Below are 25,992 nucleotides of genomic sequence, written 5' to 3'. Positions count from 1 at the left end.
ACTAAGATTATATAGTTATCTATTAACTAATATTTGATTTCTTTTTATTAACCCATTCACTCATGTATCCCTTAAGGAATAGCTTGCCTAAGCTCCTACTTGCTCTCTCTTTCTTTCCCCTCTCAAGTCACTCTTCTGTTCTTTTTCTTTTTAAGCTACACAAACATTTTAGTGCACCTTAAAGTATAATAATCAGGTTTTGAAATACATTACAGAAGATTGAATGTTTGCCAGCATGCTTGCTTCCGGAGAACAGCTTAGAGAATGTTATCTTAAGTGTTTTGTTTGCTAAATATAAGCCATGTTAAGTTCATCAGTTTTAAAATGTGGAGACTATTAGGATTTTTTTAGTAAATTACTGTCAATGTATCCTTGAGATTCCTAGAAACAATCTTTTAGACATCAAAACCACCCCGTAATTTTTTTTCTCTTAATGCAAATTAAGATTTCATATATCACTATCAATTTAAGGTGGAAAGAAATTGACTAGTTTATAAAAACATTTTGAAAAACAAGAAGAATAATATGTAATTCAAAAAGGTATATGCGCAACTAATAATGTTGTGATAAATTATCAGATAATTAATGTAGAAAGAATAATATTAGTTTTAACTGAAATGTCAATCAAGTGTTTTAAGTATAGTTTAAGTAACTTAAAACTAAGCACTCAAGATTTCTCCTAGTCTGCCTATATTCTTCAAGTACATTTTTTAATGCACATGATAGAATTTTTCATACAAAAAGCCATCTTAATATTTTTTTATGTTATCAATCATGTTGGTTGGCTGAATGTCATAATTATCTTTACTGCTGTTACCTCCTGACCTCCTCTAACTACAAAAAAAAAAAAAAAATTCACATGTACCCAGCTTTTCAGTATGTTGTAATTCTCATTAGGAATGAGAACTATTGAATATCCTTTTCTTTTGTAGGTTCTAGCCTTCATATAATAGACTCTGTGTATGCTAAACTCCAAAGAGAAAACATTTCCTAGCTCCTATTTTCTGTATACGTGACTCCTTTTTTTTTTTTTCACTTCTGCAGAATAGTGGGAGACAGGAGAGGAGACTTCAAAGCACCCATTAGAATTTTTATTCATTGTCTGAAATTCCTTTAAACAGTTGAACATTACTTTTAAAAGCATTTTGAATGTCCAGAGAAATAAAAGGATTTTTATAAACAAATTCCCTGGCAGGAGCTACATTACGCGCTATATATTTCAGGCTAATAATAAGGGCTCACTGTAGGTCAGTGTGTCGTATCCCAGCGGTGTCTAGTGAGATGGAGGTTATCTTATATGTCAGCTGGCTAACCCTGTGAACAATTTTGAGCAGGCAAGATAATGGGACTGAATTCTGAAATGAGAGTTGAAATATACTGAAATAGTGTCACATGTGAGAACAGTTAACTTTTTAAAAATAAATGTAGTCACCTTTTGACATCATTAGGCATATTTGATAATAATGCTTAATGGGGTATATTTTAAGTGGATAGATTGGGTAGAGGATGAAGTGAATCCTATATAATTGTATGTTTAAATAGATAAATAAAAAAATCATAAATTCTGTCGTGCACAGAAGATTTTCATTGATAGAAAGGTACTGAGCAGAACTGGTAACATTTTTTTCTTCTCTTATGATTACTAAATGAATATTACCTGATAGTAGTAATGTTTCAACTTCTTGACTGCAATTTTAAGTTTTGAATATAAAATTACTTCTACCCAAACATAGGTGCAATAATATAGAAATCTTTAAAATTGCTTTGCTTTACTGAATTTCCAGGACAGTATCTGCATAAACCATTATATAAAATGTGTTAATGCCCTTTTTAAAATGTAATTCTTTAAAGGATTTTTCATTCAGTCTTTCATTATATTTCCCTGAAAAGTCCGTAAATAGACACTTAATTTTGAGAAAAAGTTTGGGTGTATATGTGGGTGTATGCAAATGAACCTCAAGAAAATATGTACTTTTAAATGTGGATATGATTGTGTGATATAAATTGAATAAGATAATCCATATGCTGTCATGGTATATAAGCTAAAATTTTAGAAGATGTAATAGATTTTAAGTATAATCTAAGTTATGTTGAATTTGGATGAAATTACAAAGTTTTCTTACATCATCTTATGCACATTTTGTTTGTTATTTGGCATTCACTTTTACAAAAGGCAGGTCTTTACACACGGAGGATTTTGTATAAACATATGTGGGCACATCCTTATTTTCTGAAGCCAGTGCAGGCATCGTAAATGAATGATTTAGGAAGCCTTTGGTCAGCCAGCAGAGGCCACTCACAGCTTGCTACTAAACTGGACGGCAAAGCAGAACTCCCTCTTTAATCACTATTTGCCATCATTCTGAGCTGGTTAATTTTTAGTTTCTTACTCAAAAAAAAAAAAAATACTGTGGAGCAGTATGAAAAAAAGTTGTTGCTCTATTTGTTTTTTAATTACGTAGTGATTAATCTTTTGTATTAAAGTATTTAGATCGTTCATTATTAGTGCTTACCAGAATGAGAATTTATGCACTTAATAATTAGAAGTATTATTATTCTGATAGGCCAATCCTTCTAAATTCTTAATTATTAATGCTGACTTATTTTAACGAGGGAAAAAAACTTTAAGGATTTCAAATAATTACGATGTTTAGTTTTAGATTAAAAACGTAACAATTGCTAACGTCATATATGTACGTATACATATGTATGTATATTTCTAAACCTTCACCAATTTAGTATAATTCACATTTTGACAGTTCTTTTAGAGAAATCTATGTGCTACTATTACTTGAACATATGCTGAGATTACTTCCAGATTATCTGAAGCCTGTCTTCATTCACTACTTCACGTGATGCTGGCAGCTGAAAGGTTAGGATCTTCCCTTTGACACATAGGATTCCCGCTAGGAAGGCTAATCCGCAATTGAAAGGAAAGCCTTGTGCTTCTCTGTGCTTTATTTCCTGTGATTTTTTGATTCTTTATAAAACCTTTTTGGTTTGAAGGTGTAATCTCACATTTACATTGATACCTACTTTTGAAGGGAAAAAAAAAAATGGTCCACGTTCCCTAATTTTCCAAGTTCCTAAGCATATTCTCATCATGGAGTGCTTACCCCTCTTTAGTATAGTTTTTAAATTTCTTACTACTTGGGGCTCCTGGGTGGCTCAGTCGGTTGAGCGTCCGGCTTCAGCTCGGGTCACCATCATACAGATCCTGAGTTCAAGCCCCGCATCGGGCTCTCTGCTGACAGCTCGGAGCCTGAAGCGTGCTTCAGATTCTGTGTCTCCTTCTCTCTGCGCCTTCCCCACTCATGCTCTGTCTCTATCTCTCAAAAATGAATAAATGTTTAAAAAATTAAAAAATAAATAAATAAAAATAATTTTTTTTACTACTTTGGCTGTAATGACTGGTCGTAGAACTGTTTCTTATTCCCGTTAGCGAATCCATACCATATGCTAACCTCCCTGTTTGGACTACCATGCTTCTTTCTTCTTGCCTATACTTAAAATAGCCACATAGATTACTCTGAACTTACAAGTAAGGACCAGAGTATCATCCTTGGAGGTATAATTCTTGGCCGAAGAGTTTCTGAGAGTATATTCTAGATTCAGGCAAGCATCTCCTACAGCAAATCCCCAAATACAGAAAACACTTGTTTTGGTGTATTGTCTCCTTTGTGTAGTCCCGGAAGAGAAAAAGTAATAGGTTGGGAATAGGACAAATTAGGTTCAGATCTAGCCCTGTTTAATCTTGGTGATCTGGGGCATGTGCCCTCATCTGACATTTGAGAATAATGATGCTTATTTACTCATCCACCTTGCCCGTGAAAACACCTTATAAGCAGGCAAGAGCTATAAAGCTTAGGCGTGTCGTTATCATTACTAACGATGATAGTAATTCTTGATGTGCCATGGTGGTCATTATCACACTTTCTTTGTTCATTTATTCACGTTTACATCCTTCCAAGAAGGATTAAAAATTGCTGAAAATATAATGGAACAATACCTTGACGACGAGGCAAAATCACTGTTATATACACTACAATATAATTCAGGTGACGTGAAGGCTATGAGGGGTAGATGACACATAGATCCAGTGTGAGATCCACTGATAAGAGGAAGCTTTGATTGTGAATATTGGTAAATTTTAAAGTGAAAACCTGGCACACATTTCTGTAATGTTAATACACTTTATAAAATTCCAAAGGCATTTTCTTAGTTGGAAAATCAAGTTCTAGTGTATGCATTTAGTAATTTAGTACAACACTTTTTGAAATCTCAGCTAATTCAGTTGTCCTCAGAAATGGACCATCTTCCCTACTGAGTGTTTCTTCTAGGAGGACATTGTCTAAAGCTAAAACTTCTGACGGGTGAAGACTTATAGTGACCTCTACCTCATATCCAACACGTCACCAAGCACACATGAGGTGTTCCACACGCACCTACTATTTTTTAGTGTCTTATAGCCATAAAGAGGATTTTTGCTAGTCTACTGTATAAATACACATTTTACTTTAATAGAAATCGAGGCAAATGAAGGTAAAATGTGAATTAGCACATGAATTACTTGCTGATTTTTTATTCTTTAAAACACACAAAACAAACAAACAAACAAACAAACAAACAAACAAAAAACACCCTGGAATCAAAAGGGTTCCTTAAACTCAGGACTTTATCATGACATCAAAAAGATTATATTCAGTGTGACAGAGAACTAAAATCACCCAATGGAATGGGAACCATATAGCACTTATCATATAGCAAATATAAGCATAATTTTACATACAGAGTAGTTAAGTAGTAAACATTTGTTAAATTATATCAAGTAGAGCAGTTTTGGGTGCTGACAAGGGAAGAAGTCAGTTACTCATAAGGAAGGATCACCCTGGAAAATAAGGATCGGATTAGAGAGGGCTTTGAATGCATTTTTCATTAGTTTTAATTTTACTTTCAGCACAGAGCTATGGATAGCTCTGGAATGAGAAAAGTGACATGTGAAAAGCAGCGAGTTAGAAAGTTGAATTTGGCAAGTTGGTAAGATGGATTGGAGCAGGGAGAGATAATTGCATACAACTCCCTTCTCACAGGTGATTTTTTTTCCCCTTCTTCCTGATAAATCAGATAACTACTTTGTTTCCCTTTAATCTTATAAATGATATCCATTTATACTACCTGAATTGTCCTTCTTTGTATTGCTTTACAAGTAATTCTAAAGTAATTTTTATTTTTTTGTACGTTGCTGTCGAAGTAATTCTAGTGTTATTTCCTTGAATGTTTTCCATCCCCAAGTAGATTGTGCCTTTGTGAATTGTGACCATTCTGTAATATTATATATGAGAATAGAGGACACAATGAAATATTTTATTCATTCTCCACCTATCTTGTAACAGGACTTTTTAGAACACTTGATATAAAACTCACTTGAAATACTTTTAGAGAGCCGTTTTGTTTATTTTGCCGTATGGGGTCAAAAGATGTACAGTCTGCACCTTCATTTTAACAGCTAATTAATCGAAATCAGTTACTGCAAAGCATGTAGGGTATTATTTCTTGTGATTGTTTTTGAATGAAGATAAATGTGTACACTAGCAAGCCTAATACATTTCCTTCCATCTCTGCTCTGCTCCCCTTACTTCCTACCCTCAGGGCTTAAAGCCCTATTGTTAAGCCTTGGTTTGCTGAGTTGTGTTCCTTATTATCTGTCACATATATTTGACTGACACATGTGTTGAACGTAGCAGGGGGCCTTCATGCCGAGCCTGGTAAAGTTTAGGGGCTTCTTTCTCTCTTCAGAGAAGTTGAGTCAAATGAACACTGGTCCTTAGAGAAGCAGAAAACTTCCGAGTCTTGACACGCGGGCAGGAAGGCTCAGGCAACATCGCCCTGGAGCCTGGAGGCCCGGCAGATTTGATTGACCAGTCCTCACAAAATCGAAAGGTCTTCTTTCGGATGGCATCCTGCCACCCTAAGTATTTGTCAGTGTGGGCGCTGAAGCAGAATCGCATTTGGAAAGCAAACAAAATGTAATTGCAAATAAGAGCAAAGTTGGAAGGAGAAGGACTGTATTGGAGGGAGAGAAGAAAGCATGATGGCCCCTTGTACTTCCTGGGGACATAACACTTCATTTACAGAAGGAATCTTGATCCTTGAAAGTATGAGTAGGGGTGTCATCCCACATTGGACAGGCTTTTCATGAATCCTGTAAGACCGTTGTGTCTCAGATACGTTTACCTGATTTGGGAAGTAATTGATTCAGTTATCTAATTGTAGAAGAACAGGATGGAATGTGGCAGATTTGTTCACAACAAAACGAAAATGAGATGTAAAAACAAGCGTGGTATTTTACCTTTTGAGGACAGTTATGAAATTGGCATTAATAAATCAGTGATAGAAAGAATAAGAAACCATTTTATTTTATTTTGTTTTTTTAACGTTTATTTATTTTTGAGACAGAGAGAGACAGAGCATGAATGGGGGAGGGTCAGAGAGAGAGGGAGACACAGAATCTGAAACAGGCTCCAGGCTCTGAGCAGTCAGCACAGGGCCCGACGCAGGGCTCGAACCCACGGACCAGGAGATCGTGACCTGAGCCGAAGTCGGACGCTTAGCTGACTGAGCCACCCAGGCGCCCCAGAATAAGAAACCATTTTAATGTGGCTAATGAAAGTGAGGGGATGTTTTGTCACTGATGTCATACAGCTAAATTTCCCACATAGTCTTACTTACTGACCTTACTGACAGTGGTACTTCCTTGTACAACCGTTACTCAGTTTTCATCTGCCATATTACATTCCTATTTTCTGAGGTTGGTAATAGTAAATAACAATAGCAAAAACCAAACCCATGTGGTCTTTTAGCACTATAGTTTATTTCACAATCCAAAATGGCCAGAAGTTGACAACTGCTTTGTTATCTAGAAACCATCCATTCCTTTCTAGCTTCGAGTTGTCTTTTTTGTTTGTTTAATAACTTCCGTAATAAACATAGTCAATGAGAAGAAATATACCTACCTTACTTAGGACTGTAGTCACTATTGATATAACAACATTTAAACGTGAATCTTAAGAATTCTGGACATACAGTGTGATGTCTACGATTGTCATCAGTAGCTTTTGCCCAATTACATAAATATCTCCAGAGTCTTAACAAAGAGTCTTAACAATGTGGAAATACTGTTTCTCATGAAGAACAGAATACCTGCTCCCGCTCCGATCTTGTGGAATAAAATCTACTTTTCCTAAGAGAAAAACTTTACTATATGAATATTTTATTGATATTTAAAGAGATGTTTTTGCTTTTTTTTCTAAGACATTTCTGTAATAACCGGAAGCCATATTTTGTGGAAAATATAACAATGTAATTGCCATACTTGTTTAGTAGAAATTATTACTTTGCCGTGATGTTTAAAACTGCTTCATTTATTTTTATGAAGATTCCTATCTAACCCTAAATTGTAGTTTTAGAAAGAATTTTGCAAGAATATTGCTTGATATTTTATAACATTGAAGTATCTACTAATAATCAATCATATTAAATACACGCTTCCAAATTTAAAATACACGGAAACTTTAGTATAGCACTGTTTTCCACGGGGTGAATTCTGTATGAGGATCTTACTCTCAGATTTTCAAAATGGGTGTCTAGTCCCAAAGTCGCAAAGGTCTCCGTAGTAAAGACATTTCACTCCTGACACAGACTAGTGATATTAACCCTGAGAAGATCATCATGTGTCGACCTCAGTGTCGTATAATTTCATTAAGAAAAAATTCTAAATTATGGCTGTTGTCATATCTTCAAAAGTAAAACAAAAATGGACTTGAAAGAACAGGAAAGGGTATTCACCTCTTTTGTTTTTTTAAAAAAGGACCATGTCCTATGGAAAGATGGAAAGTCATTTAAATATCTACATTTGGTACTGTAAATCTTTTGAGAGTTATTTGCAGCAATTGAATTGAGCTTATAGTTTATACATCTATGATTTCTGAGAAATACACAGTGTGATTATTTCTGACTAGATTGAAAGCTTACATTTGTATTGTGGGATAAATTAGTTACAAATTCGGTTTTATTGTATTCAGTTGCATTGTTTTCATCAGGCAATTTATCACATGGGGGTATGTGAAATTTCTTCATTTATTAAATTTCAGATTATGTATTTCAAGCCAGAGCAAGACTTAAGCATTTTTCCATAAGTATAGCTTCAGGTAAACAAGCAATTTTAGCCCTGAAAATAGCTTCTGCTTCTGTCAACACGTTGTTTATTCTTTCTCTGAGATAAAAAGTTCAGTTTTCTGATATTTGTACCAAGATAAAGTCAGTAAACAAGATTAATATAGTGTGGAAAAGGTTGTCAGCAGCCCTGGCAAAGGAAATAAGTTGCCTGTACATAGAACATACTGTAAACTGAATAAAAGTGTCAGGTCCACCATGAGATAATGTGATCATGAACCTCTAACAAAGCATGACATAGGCACAGTCGGCTTTTCTCATAGCCACAGTGTAGAAAATGGATTACTGTATTCCTGGGATACCCACTGGAATAGCATGAAAACCTCATTTTGAGATGAATGCAGGATGTAGTCCTGGAGTTGAGCCACATGTTTACCTGTGGTGCCCAAACCATAGGGTTATTAATGTCATCATCTGCGCACATGTGCAGTATTTGCATTTCTTGGAATTTCAGAGGGTATGCGGGCCTCCTCGTTACCCGAGTGAGAAAAGAACAAACACATTTTTGGAAATGTTAGGCTTTTTTCATAGGCATTTTCCTGCCTCATCGTGCTTTCTTTGGTGGTATACTTTAAGTGGCACGTTTATAATTATGCGGGGTTTTTTATTATGATGATGATAGAGCCTAAGTTATGACCTTTCGTTGTAAGATATGTCTCGTTGATTGTGATTGTAGATTCATTCTTGCTTGCATGGCGCTGCTTGCGTTTGCCTTTGAAAACCCTCTATAAAATACAAGGTGTGAATTTTTTTAATGAGAGTAGCTTAGATTATGAAAAATTTTTTTGAAACTTTGACTGTCAGACTTTTAATTTTGTTTAGAAATAAAGGATTAAAATGTTGTTCTTTTAGGGGCGCCTGGGTGGCGCAGTCGGTTAAGCGTCCGACTTCAGCCAGGTCACGATCTCGCAGTCCGTGAGTTCGAGCCCCGCGTCAGGCTCTGGGCTGACGGCTCGGAGCCTGGAGCCTGTTTCTGATTCTGTGTCTCCCTCTCTCTCTGCCCCTCCCCCGTTCATGCTCTGTCTCTCTCTGTCCCAAAAATAAAAAAATAAAAAATGTTGAAAAAAAAAAAAAATGTTGTTCTTTTAGGTGAAATTATATGTCGTTCTGCGCAAATATGTAGATTATCCCCAACTTTATGGGAAAACTATGAAAAGGACTAGCGACTACTTCCTTGACTCAAGTTCTTGCATGCATTTAAATGTGTGCATTATATTTAGGAATTAACCACAAATCCGTTGGTTTTGGGTAATATCACTTGCTCAACACTAATTAAGCGAACCTCTTTTTTTGTGTGTATGATGAAATATATGCATAATTGAGCAGTATTTGGAAACAAGAGTCAGTGGTCTAGTTCTTAACGTTTTTGTTTTTTATTATAAAAGTACTTTTTAACTAGTCTTAAAATTCTAGCAGAGGAACTATACAGTAAACCAAAACAAGAGGCCCTTCTTACCCAGAATGAAATTACACTTTTGGTCCATGCAATGTGGTTTAGCTTTTGAGGATTAATATTTTATTCTCCATTTTAGAGTGGAAGTCCTCAAACGGAAACGTCCCTTTATTATTCATGGGATTTTTTTTTTTTTTTTAAGAAACTCATCCGTGATTTATTTTTTTGTTTCCACTCTCCTTTCAGGTGGGCACCCCGGGCCCTGTCAGTAACAAGAGAATGGTTCACTTTTCCCCAGATTCACATCACCATGAGTGAGTACGCACTGATTTGTATAATCTTGGGGTATTCTCCATCTTTCTTTTGGAAAACTGGTAGCTGTTGCTAGTAAATGTGGTTTAATTTGCACTTTTTATACCACTGAGATTGACAGTTGTGCAGGAACAATTTCAACCTGTGGCAGAAATGTAAATAAAGGTTTTTGAATACGATCATTTTTTCTTTGCGACAGAATTTGAAATTCTAAGTTTTCATTACATTAAGTAGCATCAAGCTCTCCTCCTACTCTTCCTGTCTTCCTCCCTACTCTTTCCAAAGCACTAAAACACAAAGTGACTACTTAACTCATTACTTCTCTGCTTTCTGCTCCTGCCCAGCAAGAGACGTGAAGGAACCAGAACGTATTTTCATTTGGCAGCAAAAGGGAGAGTCTAATTTACTAAGTAATTCCAAAAATTAAAAATTGAGCTTCAACGTTGGTAAATTATTGGGTGAATTTCTAGGTGCTAGTTCTGTTTCTAAGTACATCTTTATCAGAAGAACTTCAATACATATATATTTTGGGTCAGTACCGTGTCTCCTGGGAAATTGATTGAACTTGAAGAAAAAGGCCATAAGATATGGAAAGACATGGATTCATGATTGAATGAATTTTTTCTGGCAAGCAATCATATTACGATCCATTAGATCCTAGCTTTTAAATCCCTTCCTTAACCAATGTAAAACAAATTATTGTTCATCTATAGTTTATTTTATATAGATTATTAATACAAAATGTAATCTATATGATATAAAATTATTATTTATACAGATTATTATTTTCTGGAGTATTTATTTTACAGGTTACAATATCATAATCTTTCCTTTAAATAGTTTATTTCATTCATTTTTATTATCCTATAAGACCTTTTCTCTATTTTTTTATTTTTTTTATTATTTTTTTTTAACGTTTATTTATTTTTGAGACAGAGAGAGACACAGCATGAACGGGGGAGGGGCAGAGAGAGAGGGAGACACAGAATCGGAAGCAAGCTCCAGGCTCTGAGCCATCAGCCCAGAGCCCGACGCGGGGCTCGAACTCGCAGACCGCGAGATCGTGACCTGAGCTGAAGTCGGATGCTCAACCGACTGAGCCACCCAGGCGCCCCTCTCTATTTATTTATATATATTAACTTAACTTTTTGTTCCGACATGAATCAAAACCACTAGCAAGTAGATACAGAGCCGTCTTTAAACCAAAACTTGCATTTGGTAATGATTGTAAATGCTCTGAGGGCAGACAAATCTCTTTATCACTATTGGAGTCCTGTGCTAACAGTGCCTAGTAGACAGAAAATAGTAATTGAGTGAATGCAGATATGAAAGTGTGAATGTAAAATGGGGCAAATTGGATAATGTCAACTGAGTACTGCTTCTCCAGTTAGCAGGTATGACCCTCACTGTGTGCCCCTGACATCCATTCCAAACGAATCTCCCCAGTGGTTCTTAATCAATTCAATAAGATCCTCTAGGAGTGGAACTCAGATGTCACTATTTTTAGAGTTTCTGAGGTTACCCAATGTGCTTGATTACCATTCTGTCAACACTCAGGACTAACATGGAGTCATTTCACCACCTTGCACCCTCCATGCTACCAGTCCGGTCCAGTCTCTTCAGTATCTCATGCTGACTCCATCTTTTCCACTTTCTGCTCTATTCCTTTAAATAAGCACTGCTATCTTTTATATTAGTACAGGATCCTAGTGAATCTTTCTATCTCTGTGTTCTCACTTTGAGTACATAGTGCTTACTTTTGCTAAAGTTCATTCTGATTCTTTAATTCCCCTACTTGTAAACCCCCAGTATTGCCTCTTGACAGTGGAAAAACCTCGTTAGCATATTATTAAAAGCTCTTCAAGATCTGACTCCAGTACCTTTCTGCCTGATCCATTATTTCTCCTTCTTAGATAATGGTCCAACTGTCTTCCCTGGTCTGCCTGTCTTCCCTAAATATGACCTCTGCATCACTGCCCTAGGATTTTTCTCTTGGATTCTCTCCTACCCGGATCTTTCAAAAATCCGATTTGTCTTTAATCAGTCTTGACTGGTTGAAAACCACCATTTTATCAGAACGTACTAGATACTAGTAACAGAATACAATACAAAACGAACAATAGCCTGAGCCGAAAGGTTTTATTTTGTCTCTCACATAAGAAGTCAGGAGGGAGGTGGCCCTAAGGCTTTTCAGTGGCGTAAAATTACTATCACGGGCCAGACTGTTTCCGATTTTCTGTTTCGTCATCTGTTCCTAGAGCTCCTGTAACAAAGCACCACAAACTCGGTGGTTTAAACAACAGAAATATGCTGTCTGGCAGTTCCGAAGGTTGGAAGGTCAGGTGTCAGCAGGGCTGGTTCCTTCTGAGGCTGGAGGGAGACGCTGTTCCAGGCCTTTGTCCACACCTGTGGTTTCTGCCAGCCTCTGCCGCTCATTGGCTCCTACTGTGTCATGCTAATCTCTGCCTCCATCTTCCTAGGGCCTTTTCCATGTGTGTGTATCTGTCTCTGTGTCCACAGTTCTCCTTTTTATAAGGACGCAGGGACAGAAATATGAGGACACTTTATAAGGTCAGAGTAGAACCTACCCTAGATGACCTCATTTGAACTTGGTTACCTCTGTCAAGATCTATCTCAAAAATAAGGTCGTATTCCGAGCTACTAGGGGTTAGGACTCCAGCCTATCTTTCTGGGGGACCAATTCAACACATAATACCATATTTACCTTTCTTTCTTATGCCCTCATAGTTATGGCCTCATGCCTATAACTTCACATGTCATGTCTGCTTTCAAGGCAAGAAGAAGAGGAAAGGACCAGTGCTAGGAGCTCTCCGCCAGAAGCAAAATTCCTTTCAAAACCACTCACCCACCTTTTCTTAGCTCTCATTGGCCAGAACTGGGTTATTTGGTCACCCGGAGTTGCAAGGGAGTTTAGGGAACCAGTATCTGGCAAAGTTTTAGATCAGTCATGATTGATTACTTGGGTCTGGCACATAGTGCTCCTAACAGGACTTGTCATATGCAAATCATTGACTCCTCAACATGCACACACAACCCTTCTCTCCATACATACATGTGTTTGGAATACCTTCCCTGTCTTTCCCGAAGGACCCCGCTTCAGAATCTCATCCACTTACTTCAGTTATCTCAAAATCTCCTCCAAGACCTCCGGGTGGCATGGAGTTTTAATCAGACCTGGCTATGGCTCTTTGCAGTACAGTGACTCATAAATTTAAAGCACCCGTAGATACAATACAGAATTGTGGAGAAGGCGGGCTATTTCAGCAGAAGCTCCCATTCAGGAAGTGAGGCACTCAGCACTCAGCCTGCTAAAACCCATGTATCCAATGTAGCAGGCGATTCTCCTTTTTCTACTTTCTTGGAAGCCCTTGCTTATTATTTATACTCTAAGATCACGACTGACATGTTCATTGCACCAGGAGCACTTCCAGACTAGTGCACGGTTCTAGCAGCCCATTGCTTGCTTGTTTTGTTTTTCCTTCCTCAGCTTAGTTGAGATATAATTGACAAATAAAATTGTAATATATTTATTTACTTAAATGTTTGTTTGTTTGTTTTTGAGAGACAGAGAGAGAGAGAGAGAGAGAGATTGAGAGAGCACAAGCACAGGAAGGGCAGAGAGAGAGGGAGACAGAGAATCTGAAGCAGGCTCCAGGCTCTGAGCTGTCAGCACAGAGCCCAACGTGGGCCTCAAACCCACGAACCTCGAGATCATGACCTGAGCTGAAGTCAGATGCTTAACCAACTGAGCCACCCAAACATCCCAAATTGTAATATACTTAAAGTGTACTACATGATGATTTGATACACATATACATCGTAAAAGGATTCCCACCATTGAATTCACACATCCCTCACCTCACATATTTACCTTTTTTTTTTCTTTTTTTAGAAAACACTGAAGGTGTTACTCTCTTAACCAGTCTCAAGCATACAATTCAGTATTGTCAATTACAGTTGCCATACTATACATTAGATCCTCAGATCTTACTCATTTTACAACTGAAATTTTGTGCACTTTTATTCACCTCCCCCTCGAACTTGCACGCCCAGCCCCACAATACCACTATTCTTCTCTGTTTCTATGGTACTATGCAGTACATACCTTTGTCTGGCTTATTTCACTTAGCATGATGCCCTCCTTAGCATGGAGGTCCATCCATGTTGTTGCAACTGGCAGGATTCTCTTCTTTTTTTTTTTTTTTTTTTTTTTTTTTAAATTTTTTTTTTCAACATTTTTTATTTATTTTTGGGACAGAGAGAGACAGAGCATGAACGGGGGAGGGGCAGAGAGAGAGGGAGACACAGAATCGGAAACAGGCTCCAGGCTCCGAGCCATCAGCCCAGAGCCTGACGCGGGGCTCGAACTCACGGACCGCGAGATCGTGACCTGGCTGAAGTCGGACGCTTAACCGACTGCGCCACCCAGGCGCCCCAGGATTCTCTTCTTTTTAAGGCTAAATAATATTCCAGTGTGTGTGTGTGTGTGTGTGTGTGTGTGTGTGTGTGTGTGTATCACAACTTCTTTATCCATTCATTCATTGAGGGACACTTAGGTTGTTTCCATATCTTTCCCACTGTGAATAAAGCCACAATGAATGTGAAGTACAGATATCTCTTCAAGATAGTGATTTTGTTTCCTTTGGATATATATCCAGAAGCAGAATTACTGGACAATATATGGCTGTTCGACTTAAATTTTTGAGGAAGCTCCATACTGTTTTCCGTGGTGGCTGCACCAGTTTACATTCCCACCAGCAGTTTTTCTTTCTTGTCTTTTTGATAATAATCATTGTAAAAAGTATGAATTGGTAATCTTATTGTGATTTTTATTTGCCTTTCCTTTATGATGAATTATGTTGTGCACCATTTTATGTACCTGTTGGCTAGTTGTTTGCCTTTTTTGGGAAAATATCTATCCGGGTTCTTTGCCCATTTTCTAATTGGACTATTGGATTTTTGCTATTGAGTTGTACGTGTACCCTGTATATTTTGGCTATTAACGCTGTATCAGATATGTGGTTTGCAAATATTTTCTTCCATTCCATAGGTTGCTTTTTCATCTTGTTGACGGTTTCCTTTGCTATGCAGAAACTTTTCAGTTAGATGTAGTACCACTTGTTTATTTTTGCTTTGTTACCTTTGCTTTGGTGTCAATCCAAAAACTCATTGTGAGGATCGGTGTCAAGGAGCTTGTTACTTCCTATGTTTTCTTCTAGGAGTCTTAAGATTTCAGATCTTGTGTGCAAGTCCTTAACCCATTTTAAATTGATACTTGTGTATAGTATACTATAGAGCTCCAGTTTCATTCTTTTGGAAGTGGCTGTTCAATTTTCCCAAGACCATTTATTGGACAGATGATCCTTCCCCAGTGTATATTCTTGACTCTTTTGTCAAAATTAATTGCTCGTAAATGCATGGGTTTATTTCTGGGCTATTTTGTGCCACTGATTTTTGTGTCTGTTTTTAGCCAGTTACGTACTGTGTCGATGACCATGGCTTTGTAACATAGCTCGAAATTAGGAAGTGTGATGTGTCTAGCTTTATTCCTTATCAAAACTGCTTTGGTTATTTGGGGTGTTTTGTGGCTCCATACAAATTTTAGGATTTTTTTTTCCCCTATTTATGTGAAAACTGCCATTGCAATTTTTATAATGATTGCGTTGAACCTGTGGATTGATTTGGATAGTATGGACATTTTAACAATATTGATTTTTCCAGTCCATGAACATAAAATATCTCTCCATTTATTCGTGTCTTCTTCCATTTCCTTCACTAATATTTTATACTTTTCAGCGTACGGGTGTTTTACCTCCTTCATTAAATTTATTTCTAAGTATTTTATTCTTTTTGATGCTACTATATATGGCATTGTTTTCATAATCCCTCTTTCTAATAGTTTGTTTTAGAAACAACTGATTGATGTCTCTTGATTTTGTATCCTGCAACTTTGCTGATTTTCTTTATTCTAACAGATTTTTGGTAGAGTCTTTAGGTTTTCTGTTTATAACATCAAGTTATTTGCAAGCAAATACAATTTTACCTTTTCCTTTCAGATTTGGATGCCTTTTTTCCCCAGGCCTAACTGGTCAGGATAGAATTTCCAATACTAAGTTGCGAAATACTAATACTAATACTAATACTAATACTAATACTAATACTAATACTTAATAACTGAAGTAGCGAGAATGGGCATCCTTGTCTTGTTCCTGATCTTAGAGGAAAAGCTTTCAGTTTTTCACCATTTAGGATGGTGCTAGTTGTAGGCCTTTGCTATGCTGAGGTACATTCCTTTTATGCCCAGTTTGTTGAGAGTTTTTATCATGAAAGGATGTTGAATTTTGTCAGATTCTTTTTCCGCAGCCATTAAGATGATCACATGATTTTTGTCCTTCATTTTGTTAATGTGGTATGTCACATTTATTGATTTGCAGATGTTAAACCATCCTTGCATCCCTGGAATAAATTCCACTTGGTCATTATTTATGATCCTTTTAATGTAATGTTGAATTTGGTTTGCTGATATTTTGTTGAAAAATTTTGCATCTATATTCATCGGAGATATTGGCCTATAATCTTCTTATAGTGGCCTTATCTGGCTTTGATATAGAATATAATGCTGGTCTCACAGTGCTATAGTATGGGAGTGATCCCTCCACTTTTATTTTTTGGAAGAGCTTGAGAAGGATTCATGCTCTTTCTTATTTATTTTCAACATAAAAATTGTATTTGCTTGGAAGCATTAGAATGTCAACAGAACAGCTGCAGGATTTTTTTTTGTTTTTTTGTGTTTTGTGTTTTTTGTTGTTGTTGTTGCAGTTACAGAGTGGTATTTAGTTAACAGAAAAATTATCTTGTATTAGTTGCCTCAGAGACAAGAGAAGATGAGTTCAGTACAGTGCCCATTTGTAACTAATTTATGGTGTGCACCAGTAAGAACCTGCTGTCCATGCCGGTCTACAACCCTCTTACTGTACCAGGCAAAGTTACTGGCTACTAAAAATACTGCCAGGACAAGGCTATCTAAAGACACATTTGGTAGTATGTTAACTATACAAAAAAAGACACTACACTTTGCAACCATAACTTGCACACCATTACAGTTCAATATTTTTTCTTTAAAAGGAAAGGAGTTGTGTATAGGGGAGTTCAGCGTTTTACAGACCAGAAAAAACAAACTTGGGCTATAACCAACCTATTCATCATCTTCTTCTTCTTCATCCTCTTCCTCTTCCTCGTCTTCTTCCTCTTTTGCCTTTTTTTTTTCTTTTTTTCACCCTTGATGACTCCCTTTTTTGCCTCATCAGGCTCTCCTGTAGCCCACTATGCAGCAACCTCCTTTTTGTATTTTTCTTCAGCTCAGTAGCCTTTCTTCATAAAGCTGCTTGTCATCTGCAGCAGAATTATCATATTTCTCTCCCCGTTTCTTTGCAACATCACCAGTGGATAGGCTGGGATGCTTTCCTTTGATTTGGGGATGATACTCAGAACAAAATAAGAAAAATGTCAAGAGAGTACTCTTGGGTGCATTGACTGGGATCCTTGAACTTCTTTTTGGTTTCCCCTGTAGGAGGGATAGAAGTTGTCATTTTTCTTTCTTAATGGCCCTTGTCCCCCTTTGCCATGTCTTCAAAAACTTTTCTTTTCTTTTAAATAGACATGGTCTTCCACCTCTCTGAATGCTTCTTAGAAAACTCTGAAAAGTTGGGGAACCTGGGTGGTTCAGTTGGTTGAGCATCTGACTTCACCTCAGGTCGTGATCTCACAGTTCGTGAGTTCAAGCCCCGCATCGGGCTCACTGCTGTCAGTGCGGAGCTAGCCCACTTTGGATCCTCTGTCCCTTCTCTCTTTGTCTCTCCCCTGCTTGTGCTCTCTCTCAAAAATAAACAAGCATTAAAAAAAAAAAAAAAGGAAAGAAAGCAAGAAAACTCTGAGAAGTTAACTGAAGCATCTGGGTGCTTCTTGTGCTTCTCCTGGCAAATTCGCACGAGGAAAGATAGGATGAAATTTTGCCACACAGCTTCTTGGGATCGTCTTTGCTTGTGTTGACTTATTTTTCTTCAGTGAGGCACACAATCACCCAGTCCCTGTCTGGCTCTCACTTGCCCAGCACTGACTTTGTGGAGCTCAATGAACTGCAGTGACTGTCTAGTAATTCTTCAAATGTTTGGTAGAATTCACCAGTTTAGTCATATGGCCCTAGACTTTTCTTTGTTGGGTTTTTTTTTTTTTTTGATTACTGCTTCAGTCACCTTACTAGTACGTGATCTGTTCAGATTTTCTAATTATTATTTGAAATTGGTAGACTGTATATTTCTAGGAATTTATCCATGTCTATAGTCTCTAAGATGTTGGCGTATAATTATTTATAGTAGTTTCTCAGGATTCTTAATATTTCTGTGTTATCAGTTGTAATGTCTCCTCTTCATTTCATATTTTATTTATTTGGGTCTTTTCTCTTTTTTTCTTAGTCTAGATAAAACTTTGTCAGTTTTATCTTTACAAAATCTAGCTTTTAGTCTCATACATCTTTTCTATTGTCTTTTCTATTTGATTTATTTCCATTCTAACCTTTGTATTTTCCTCTTTCTGCTAGCTTTCAGCTTTGTTTCTTCTTCTATTTATAGTTCCTTGAGGTGTAAAGTTAAGGTGTTTATCTGAGGGTTTTTTCCCCCTAATATAGGCATTTGTCACTATACACTTCCCTCTTAGAACTGCTTTTGCTGTGGTAAGTGCTTACGTGCCCATTAAGAACTGCTTCTTTGTTTACTATAGTCCTGTAAGTGTCATGAACACAAGCCCCGTTGGCTTTCAGAGTGAGGTGTTTTGGGGCCCCATCCAAGGATGGGAGTCTTCAAAGTTGGGACACTAAATGTGTCTTCCAAAACATTTGCTCCTCAGGGAGAAGTTGGGAGTTGGAGGGTCCCTCCTGAGTGTATGGCTTAGTGCCAGTGTGGGATTTATGGTGAGAGTGTGTTCAGCCTTTCCTACCCACTTTGACATGGGTGTTTTCTCATCTTCCCGATGTATAGGAGTCACTCAACTAGTTTCTGGATTTCTCACAAGGAAGTTATTCCATGTATAGCTAGAAAATGGTGTGTTCATAGAAGAAAGGAGTTCAGTAGCCTCCTCTGTCACCATCTTAGTTCCTAGCAGCCCCTTTCTGGTTAGTGGACATCAGCAGGAATTTAAAGTCACAGACTAAAGTCAAAGGTGGCCAAGTTGTTTGTTTAGGCATAAGGGTTCCTTCAAAAATGGAGTAGGTTCTCTTGTGTTTGTGGTTGCAATTCCTTGCCTGGAAGTGCTACTGGCCTTGATGTTCTTCCTATATCCTTACTTAGCTTTTAGCTTAAAGACTTCTGCCCTGACGCCATGTGAAACAGTGACCTCCAGAGGATAGGTACCAGTCTTGAAGAAACCTCTAGTCAGCGTGCTCACCCTCTTTGTCAGAGAGGCACTCTGAGGAAGGTCTAGACCAGAGCCCTAGTCATGGTAGTCAAGGCCCCGTGAAGTCTAACCTCCATGCCACTGCCTGCCTCCACATAGGAATTCCAAACCAGATCATCCCACCTGCAGCTCCCTAATTATAAGTCTCTCATTAAAATTGAATTGTAATCTATACGCTGAAAGTACCTCTTTCAACGAATCTATATTTTCATCCGTTTCTTCAGGCCTGCCCCTTACTATGTAGGGCAAATGAACAAGGTGCCTTGTAAGCTTTGTTCTACAAGTTTCGTTTTGGGTGACACCACAGAATACAGCATTATGAGTATTTTATTTTACACAAATAAGTAAGTACACAGGCACACTTTGTACTACACATAGATACACACAGCCCCAGCTGAATTACCTATTGGTACCCTTCTGGGGACTAGTCTCTTTCTCTAGTCAGTTTCAAAACCGACCACACTTTGCTTCAGTTTGTCTGTTTCATTGTCCTGGGAAGGAAACGCAACAGGTGAAATTTTCTACCATTTCCTTTAACAAGAGAACGTATATGGTCAGTGTTCAAAGTTGGCCAGATGTAGTTTTAGATACTTTTCTTGCCCAGATAATTAAGTCCATACTTTCATTCAACCTACTCCCTATGATAAAATCAGATACATAAAACTGATTCAGTCTCACAGTAGAAAAAACAAGGTATTTATACCCTCAAGATATGCAAATAATTTCCTAGGGAATCCTGGTCAAGAATTTTAAGGGAGTCAATTTCCGGATTCCTTTGCATGTGTACACACACACACACACACACACACCTTCTTTTCTGAAATCATTAGCCCCTGCAATTTTGCTGATTCCTATTTTTCACAACTGCCTTTCTTCAACTTTGGAAGAAAAAGACACCCCTCACCCCCAAGTCCTACCCTTTGGCACCTTGCTTCACAGCATAAAATCCTTTTGGGTTTCAAACAGAGGGACATTCCAAATACTGTGCTGATATTGATGTGGACAGATTGAATCTAATGACCAAATTACAAAGCCTTTTGCAAATTAGGTAGATTGTTTCTAATTCTTTGTTTTCAGCAGCTGGTAGATTGTTAAAAATACTCCTTTATCTAAAAATCATTGTGTGATTTTTGGTATAAATCTCTAAAGGAGTTCAGTAATCAAATAACTGCTCTAACCAGATTCTTTTTATTTCCATTTACCAAGTTATATGAACAAGGTTTCTGAGCACTCAAATTGATAAAAATAAAAAATACGAATAGAATTGATGTTAAAGGTAATATTCATCAATGACTACACGAACTAGTTTGGGGAAAAGTTTATTATGCTATTCCTAATAAAATTGTATTCATTTTTGTTTGGAACTATCAAAACACACTTATGTTAGTTTCATTAATTAAATACCAGTGACAACTTTTTCAGATCTTAAATAACTGTTATCAACTAACCTTAATCAGTATTGCTGATCACTTCATCAAAATAATTTTAAAACTCTAGTTTTATAGTCACAGAAATTTAAGAAAATTAGATAGATAGATAGATAGATAGATAGATAGATAGATAGATGATAGACAGATAGATAAGACACATATGATTGTTGCAGAGGAATATGGCAAGGTTACTAATATATGGCTTTCCAACATAAAAATATATTACATTAGGATAAACTTCTGTGCAACAATGGTATTGGAAATTCAAGGAGTTCAAGGAGAAAAATAAGCCATGTAAAATTTTCAACTTTTAAAGAAGTGATTGTCATGGTGTTTTGTTTTGTTTTGTTTTTAAATGCATTGATGGTGGATATCAAACCACAATGATATTTGGACTCCAATGGGTATATTTAAGAATGGCATGATGGTTTTATTTTAAAATGTTAACATATGTAATTGATAGAAACTAATATTTGCAAATATTTAAATTTATGGTGAAAAATTTTAGATATCTACTGAAAATATGTGAAGATATTTTCATAACTGCATCAGACAACATGCACTGAGAAATGGTTGAAGACCGGTGTGTATAGACTTTCAGAAAAAAGTAATGGAATGTTCTACGAATAATGGTTTAAACAAATCGCAGTTTAATTTACCGACATTACCAGAAGTCTGGAGAAGTAGGCAGTCCCAGGGCTATTGAGGAGGCAACATCAGCCACAATGTCCTCTAAGGAATCCCTGGAATTTTCCACAAAATTCCCACCAGCAATTCTCTATACCTTCTATATTCTCCCTTTAGTTTTTTATCTCTACTTGGTTATAGTATTTATCACATTATTCTCTAGAACATCGTTGCTATACACATGTTTCATTCACCTTAGTGGACCATGAGTTAGAGACTTCGTTTCATTCTTCTTTAAGATTCTTATAGTACACAGCAGAATGCCTTACACATCAAAGCATAGGCTCTGGGGTCAAGTTTACCCAGTTCCACTACTGGCTAGTGATGGGAAGACTCACCCCTTCCTGCCACTGGCACAAAAGTATAGGGAAAGCACAGATTAACCGTGGTTTTGTGTGATCGCTTCTACAGTTTACCTCCAAGCTGTAATAACTGACCTGGACGAATGGCTAGAAATGATCATTAAATTACTAAATATTCAGGAACTCTTAGTTGGAAGTAAACTACTTTCATTCAGTTAACTGTGATTCGTCTAAGTCAATATTTGTTTTGCTTTAGAAGATCACCGTCTAAACAGTCTGAAATAGGAGTACTTAAAATAATTTTACTTCATAGAATTTCAGACTTAAAAACAGATTCTAATGAGTAAAGGAAAAACTATTTTACAGGCTCTAACATAATAATGTTTAGGAACTTCAGTTTTGAAACTATGTGGTTATAGGCTCGCATGATCAACAAAGGGGAGTGGAGAGCAGCCTAGAAATGACCATTCAAAAGAAAAAGGGCTGCTGAGCTGGGAAGTGAAAAAGGATGTTTTTTCCTTAATAGAAGGAATGCCCAGCGTGGTGCTCAATATGCAAGAGCGCACCTCACTCAAAGTTTTCAGCTCAGTTTATGAGAGTAGTGGAGGTTGGCCAATAAAAGTTTGGGTGGTTTCTATAAAAATTATATTTGGCAATAATTTCAATTGTAAAAAAGAATTACTTATAGGAATTTGGTGAACAGCCAACTTTGCTGCACCCCTCAGAATGTGGAAATCTCAGTCTTAAAGGTAAACTGACACAGGTATCTGTGTGGTTTTTGAGAAGCCTTGCAGCATTATGAAAGTCTGATTGTTTTAATAAAGTAATGCTTAACATTGTACTAGTCACATATTTATATTTTGCATAACTCTTTATAATTGTGTATGCATTGTGTATTTATAGTCCAGTTGGTAATATACTTTAGGTCTCTTTTAATAGAAAATATTTAGCCCAGATAAATGAAACAGCCATTAAAATAACCGTAGAAAGGTACACAAAAAGCAACAAGAACCTGAATCCAGGAACGCCTGGGTGGCTCAGTCAGTTAAGCTTCTGACTTTGGCACAGGTCATGATCTCAGTGTTCATGAGTTTGAGCCCCACATCAGGCTCTGTACTGACAGCTCGGAGCCTGGAACCTGCTTTGGATTCTGTGTCTCCCTCTGTCTCTGCCCCTCCCCTGCTCACACTCTGCCTCTCTCTGTCTCTCAAAAAGTAAATAAACACTAAAAAAGAAAAAAAAATGTTTTTTTTTTAAAAAAGAACCTGAATCCAGCTAAAGCAGAGAAATCTGTATCTAGGTTCTAAGAAAAAATAACATGTTAAGTTTTGAAATTCACATTTAATTATTCTGTTGACTTTCTGAAAATACAAATATTAATATGCAGAAAAAATATATGACTACATATTCTTTAAAAATATTTAAGGGGGCGCCTGGGTGGCGCAGTCGGTTAAGCGTCCGACTTCAGCCAGGTCACGATCTCGCGGTCCGTGAGTTCGAGCCCCGCGTCAGGCTCTGGGCTGATGGCTCGGAGCCTGGAGCCTGTTTCCGCTTCTGTGTCTCCCTCTCTCTCTGCCCCTCCCCCGTTCATGCTCTGTCTCTTTCTGTCCCAGAAATAAATAAAAAACGTTGAAAAAAAAAATTAAAAAAAAAAAAAATTTAAGGCTTCTTGTGGGGTTACTTTTTATTCACTCTACCTTCCTTTCTGGACTAACTCTAAATGGTTCCAGAATTTTTTCCTTTTTTCCATTCACTTATGAGATACCTGTTTTTAAGTTGAGTAAATATGAAGGGGTGCCTGGGTGACCCAGTAAGTTAAGCATCCAACTTCAGTTCAGGTCATGATCTCACAGTTTTGAGTTCAAGCCCTGCATCAGGCTCTGTGCTGACAGCTCAGAGCCTGGAGCCTGCTTCGGATTTTGTGTGTCCCTCTCTCTCTGCTGCTCCCCTGCTAGCTCTCTGTCTCTGTCTCTCTCTCTCAAAAATAAATAAACATTAAAAAAATTAATAAATAGAGTGAATATGAAATATTAGTTGACTTTTAAATGATATCCATATTTGCTTTTATTTTATTTTAAAGTATAGGACATTTACCTGAGGCATTATATGTAAATCAAAACTTACTTTAAATGCAAGTGGGTAACTACCTATAATCCTATGATGAATTCCTTCATAAAGCAAATATTTACACTTTATCTTATCTTTTGTATAAATATCAAGTTTGCTTGAAGCAAGATTTGCCTGGACTAAAGGTTAGTTCATTGGGAATACTTTTATACTTTGAAATTTAGCATCTATTGCTTCATAGTAAAAATGGCTTTAACTTCAGATTGAGATAAATAAAATATACCCGATCAATTCCTCCTCTGATTTACGGTGTTTCCCTTGGAAAGTCATTTTAGCTTACATGTGTCATAATTTTTAGTTATGGAATAAGGATAAGAACAGTCCTTCTTATATAAGGTATTATTCAAGCTACTTATGTAACCTACAGACAAATTATTAAACCGGGTATGAAACATTTAGGATGATGATGATGATGATGATGATGATGATGATGATGGTAATGCTTTATCTGGATAGTGTATTTTATTTTTCTGAGTATTTTCATATGCATCAGTCTCTCCACTGTTTTTAGTGCCTCTCTGAAGCAGTGATGACACCCCCATTTTATAGATAATTTGACTTTGGAAAGTCACACACTATACTCTGCTCAACCAAAAGTCAATTAAAAAAACCAATGTGTTCAGCATCTATTATGTATTTGATAACATGCTAAACCTGTTGGGGGAACCTGTAAATATTACGTATGAACACTGCTGTCTCTACTGACATTTAGGAGTAAATAGGTAGTTCTCACAAAAATTCAGAGAATAAAAGTTCACATATTACTCTATTCCACTGTGTACTACAGGAGAAGAAAATTAATATTTGTTTTAAACACCTCCTCTATGCCAGGTTCCTAGCCTTGTTTAAGCTTCCAATACTGTAAAGAGAGGTGGGCTTCATTTTATTGCATAGATGAGGAAGACAAATGTAATGGAAAAACTCAGATTTTTCCTTCCTACCTTTTCTTCTCTTACGTCTTCTTTGACACTCATACAGAACACTTCATCCCTGACACTTCTGGTCACCAAATGTTGGGAGGCTTTTCCTCACAACAACAAGCAAGTCTCCAGGAAATCAGCTGGCTGTCCTGCTTCAACTCAGTTTTGACACTAGGTACTTGGAGATAGCATCAGATTCCACAAGTTAAGGGTCCAGTCCCGTGAGACTGCCTTGCCCCCTAACCTCCCACATCTCCAGATTCCACTCACAAACCTAGGCTGTTACCTATGCTTCTGACCTACCAGATGCAAATTGGAGGTTCCAACAACCGCCTCCAACTGAGGACACCAATTTCAAGTCCAGGTGGTTAGCTGTACTTCCGACTGGCTGTAAATCAGAGGTCCCCACAGCACCCTCCTTGGGTTTATTTAATTTGCTCACAGAATTCAGAGAAATGTTTTACTTACTAGGTTACCAGTTTATTATAAAAGAACATAACTCAGGAACAGCCAGATGGAAGAGATACATAGGGCAAAGTACGGAGTAGGGGTGTGGAGCTCCCATGCCCTCTCCAGGAAAGCCATTCTCCCCACATCTTCACCTGCTCCCCTATCTGGAAGCTCTCCAAACCTTGCCTTTTGGGATTTTTCAACTTTTTTTTTTTTTTTTTTTTTTTTTTTTTTTTTAAATTTTTGGGACAGAGAGAGACAGAGCATGAACGGGGGAGGGGCAGAGAGAGAGGGAGACACAGAATCGGAAACAGGCTCCAGGCTCCGAGCCATCAGCCCAGAGCCTGACGCGGGGCTCGAACTCACGGACCGCGAGGTCGTGACCTGGCTGAAGTCGGACGCTTAACCGACTGCGCCACCCAGGCGCCCCGTCTTTTGGGATTTTTATGGAGGCTTTATTACATAGGTGTGATTGATTGAATCATTGGCCTTGGGGAAGGATTCAACCTCCAGCCTTCTCCCTGCCCCAGAGGTCAGGAATTGGGACTGAAAGATCCAACTTCTTGGATTGGAGAGATCCAATCCAAGGTTGGTTCCCTTGACAATTAGCTCCCATCCTTAGGTAGGGTCCAAAAGCCACCTCATTAATATAACAATTTTTCACTCTCAAT

At 37.4% G+C, this 25,992-nt stretch overlaps 1 protein-coding gene and 1 pseudogene across 3 annotated transcripts in view; one reads left to right on the top strand and one right to left on the bottom strand.

Moving 5' to 3' along the window:
- Positions 1 to 25,992, top strand: part of GPATCH2 (G-patch domain containing 2) — a 176,708-nt gene that overhangs the window by 97,449 nt on the left and 53,267 nt on the right. For all 3 annotated transcript variants that reach the window (XM_058701368.1, XM_058701369.1, XM_058701370.1), the window contains exon 6: positions 9,872 to 9,939. In XM_058701368.1, coding sequence (XP_058557351.1) covers positions 9,872 to 9,939 — 68 coding nt within the window. The remainder of the gene's footprint in view (positions 1 to 9,871; positions 9,940 to 25,992) is intronic.
- Positions 17,154 to 24,221, bottom strand: LOC131496437 (high mobility group protein B1-like; annotated as a pseudogene).

The sequence above is a fragment of the Neofelis nebulosa genome, chromosome 15 (genome assembly GCF_028018385.1).
Source record: "Neofelis nebulosa isolate mNeoNeb1 chromosome 15, mNeoNeb1.pri, whole genome shotgun sequence".
Taxonomy (NCBI): Eukaryota; Metazoa; Chordata; class Mammalia; order Carnivora; family Felidae; genus Neofelis; species Neofelis nebulosa.
This window is presented reverse-complemented; position numbering and strand designations above follow the sequence as displayed.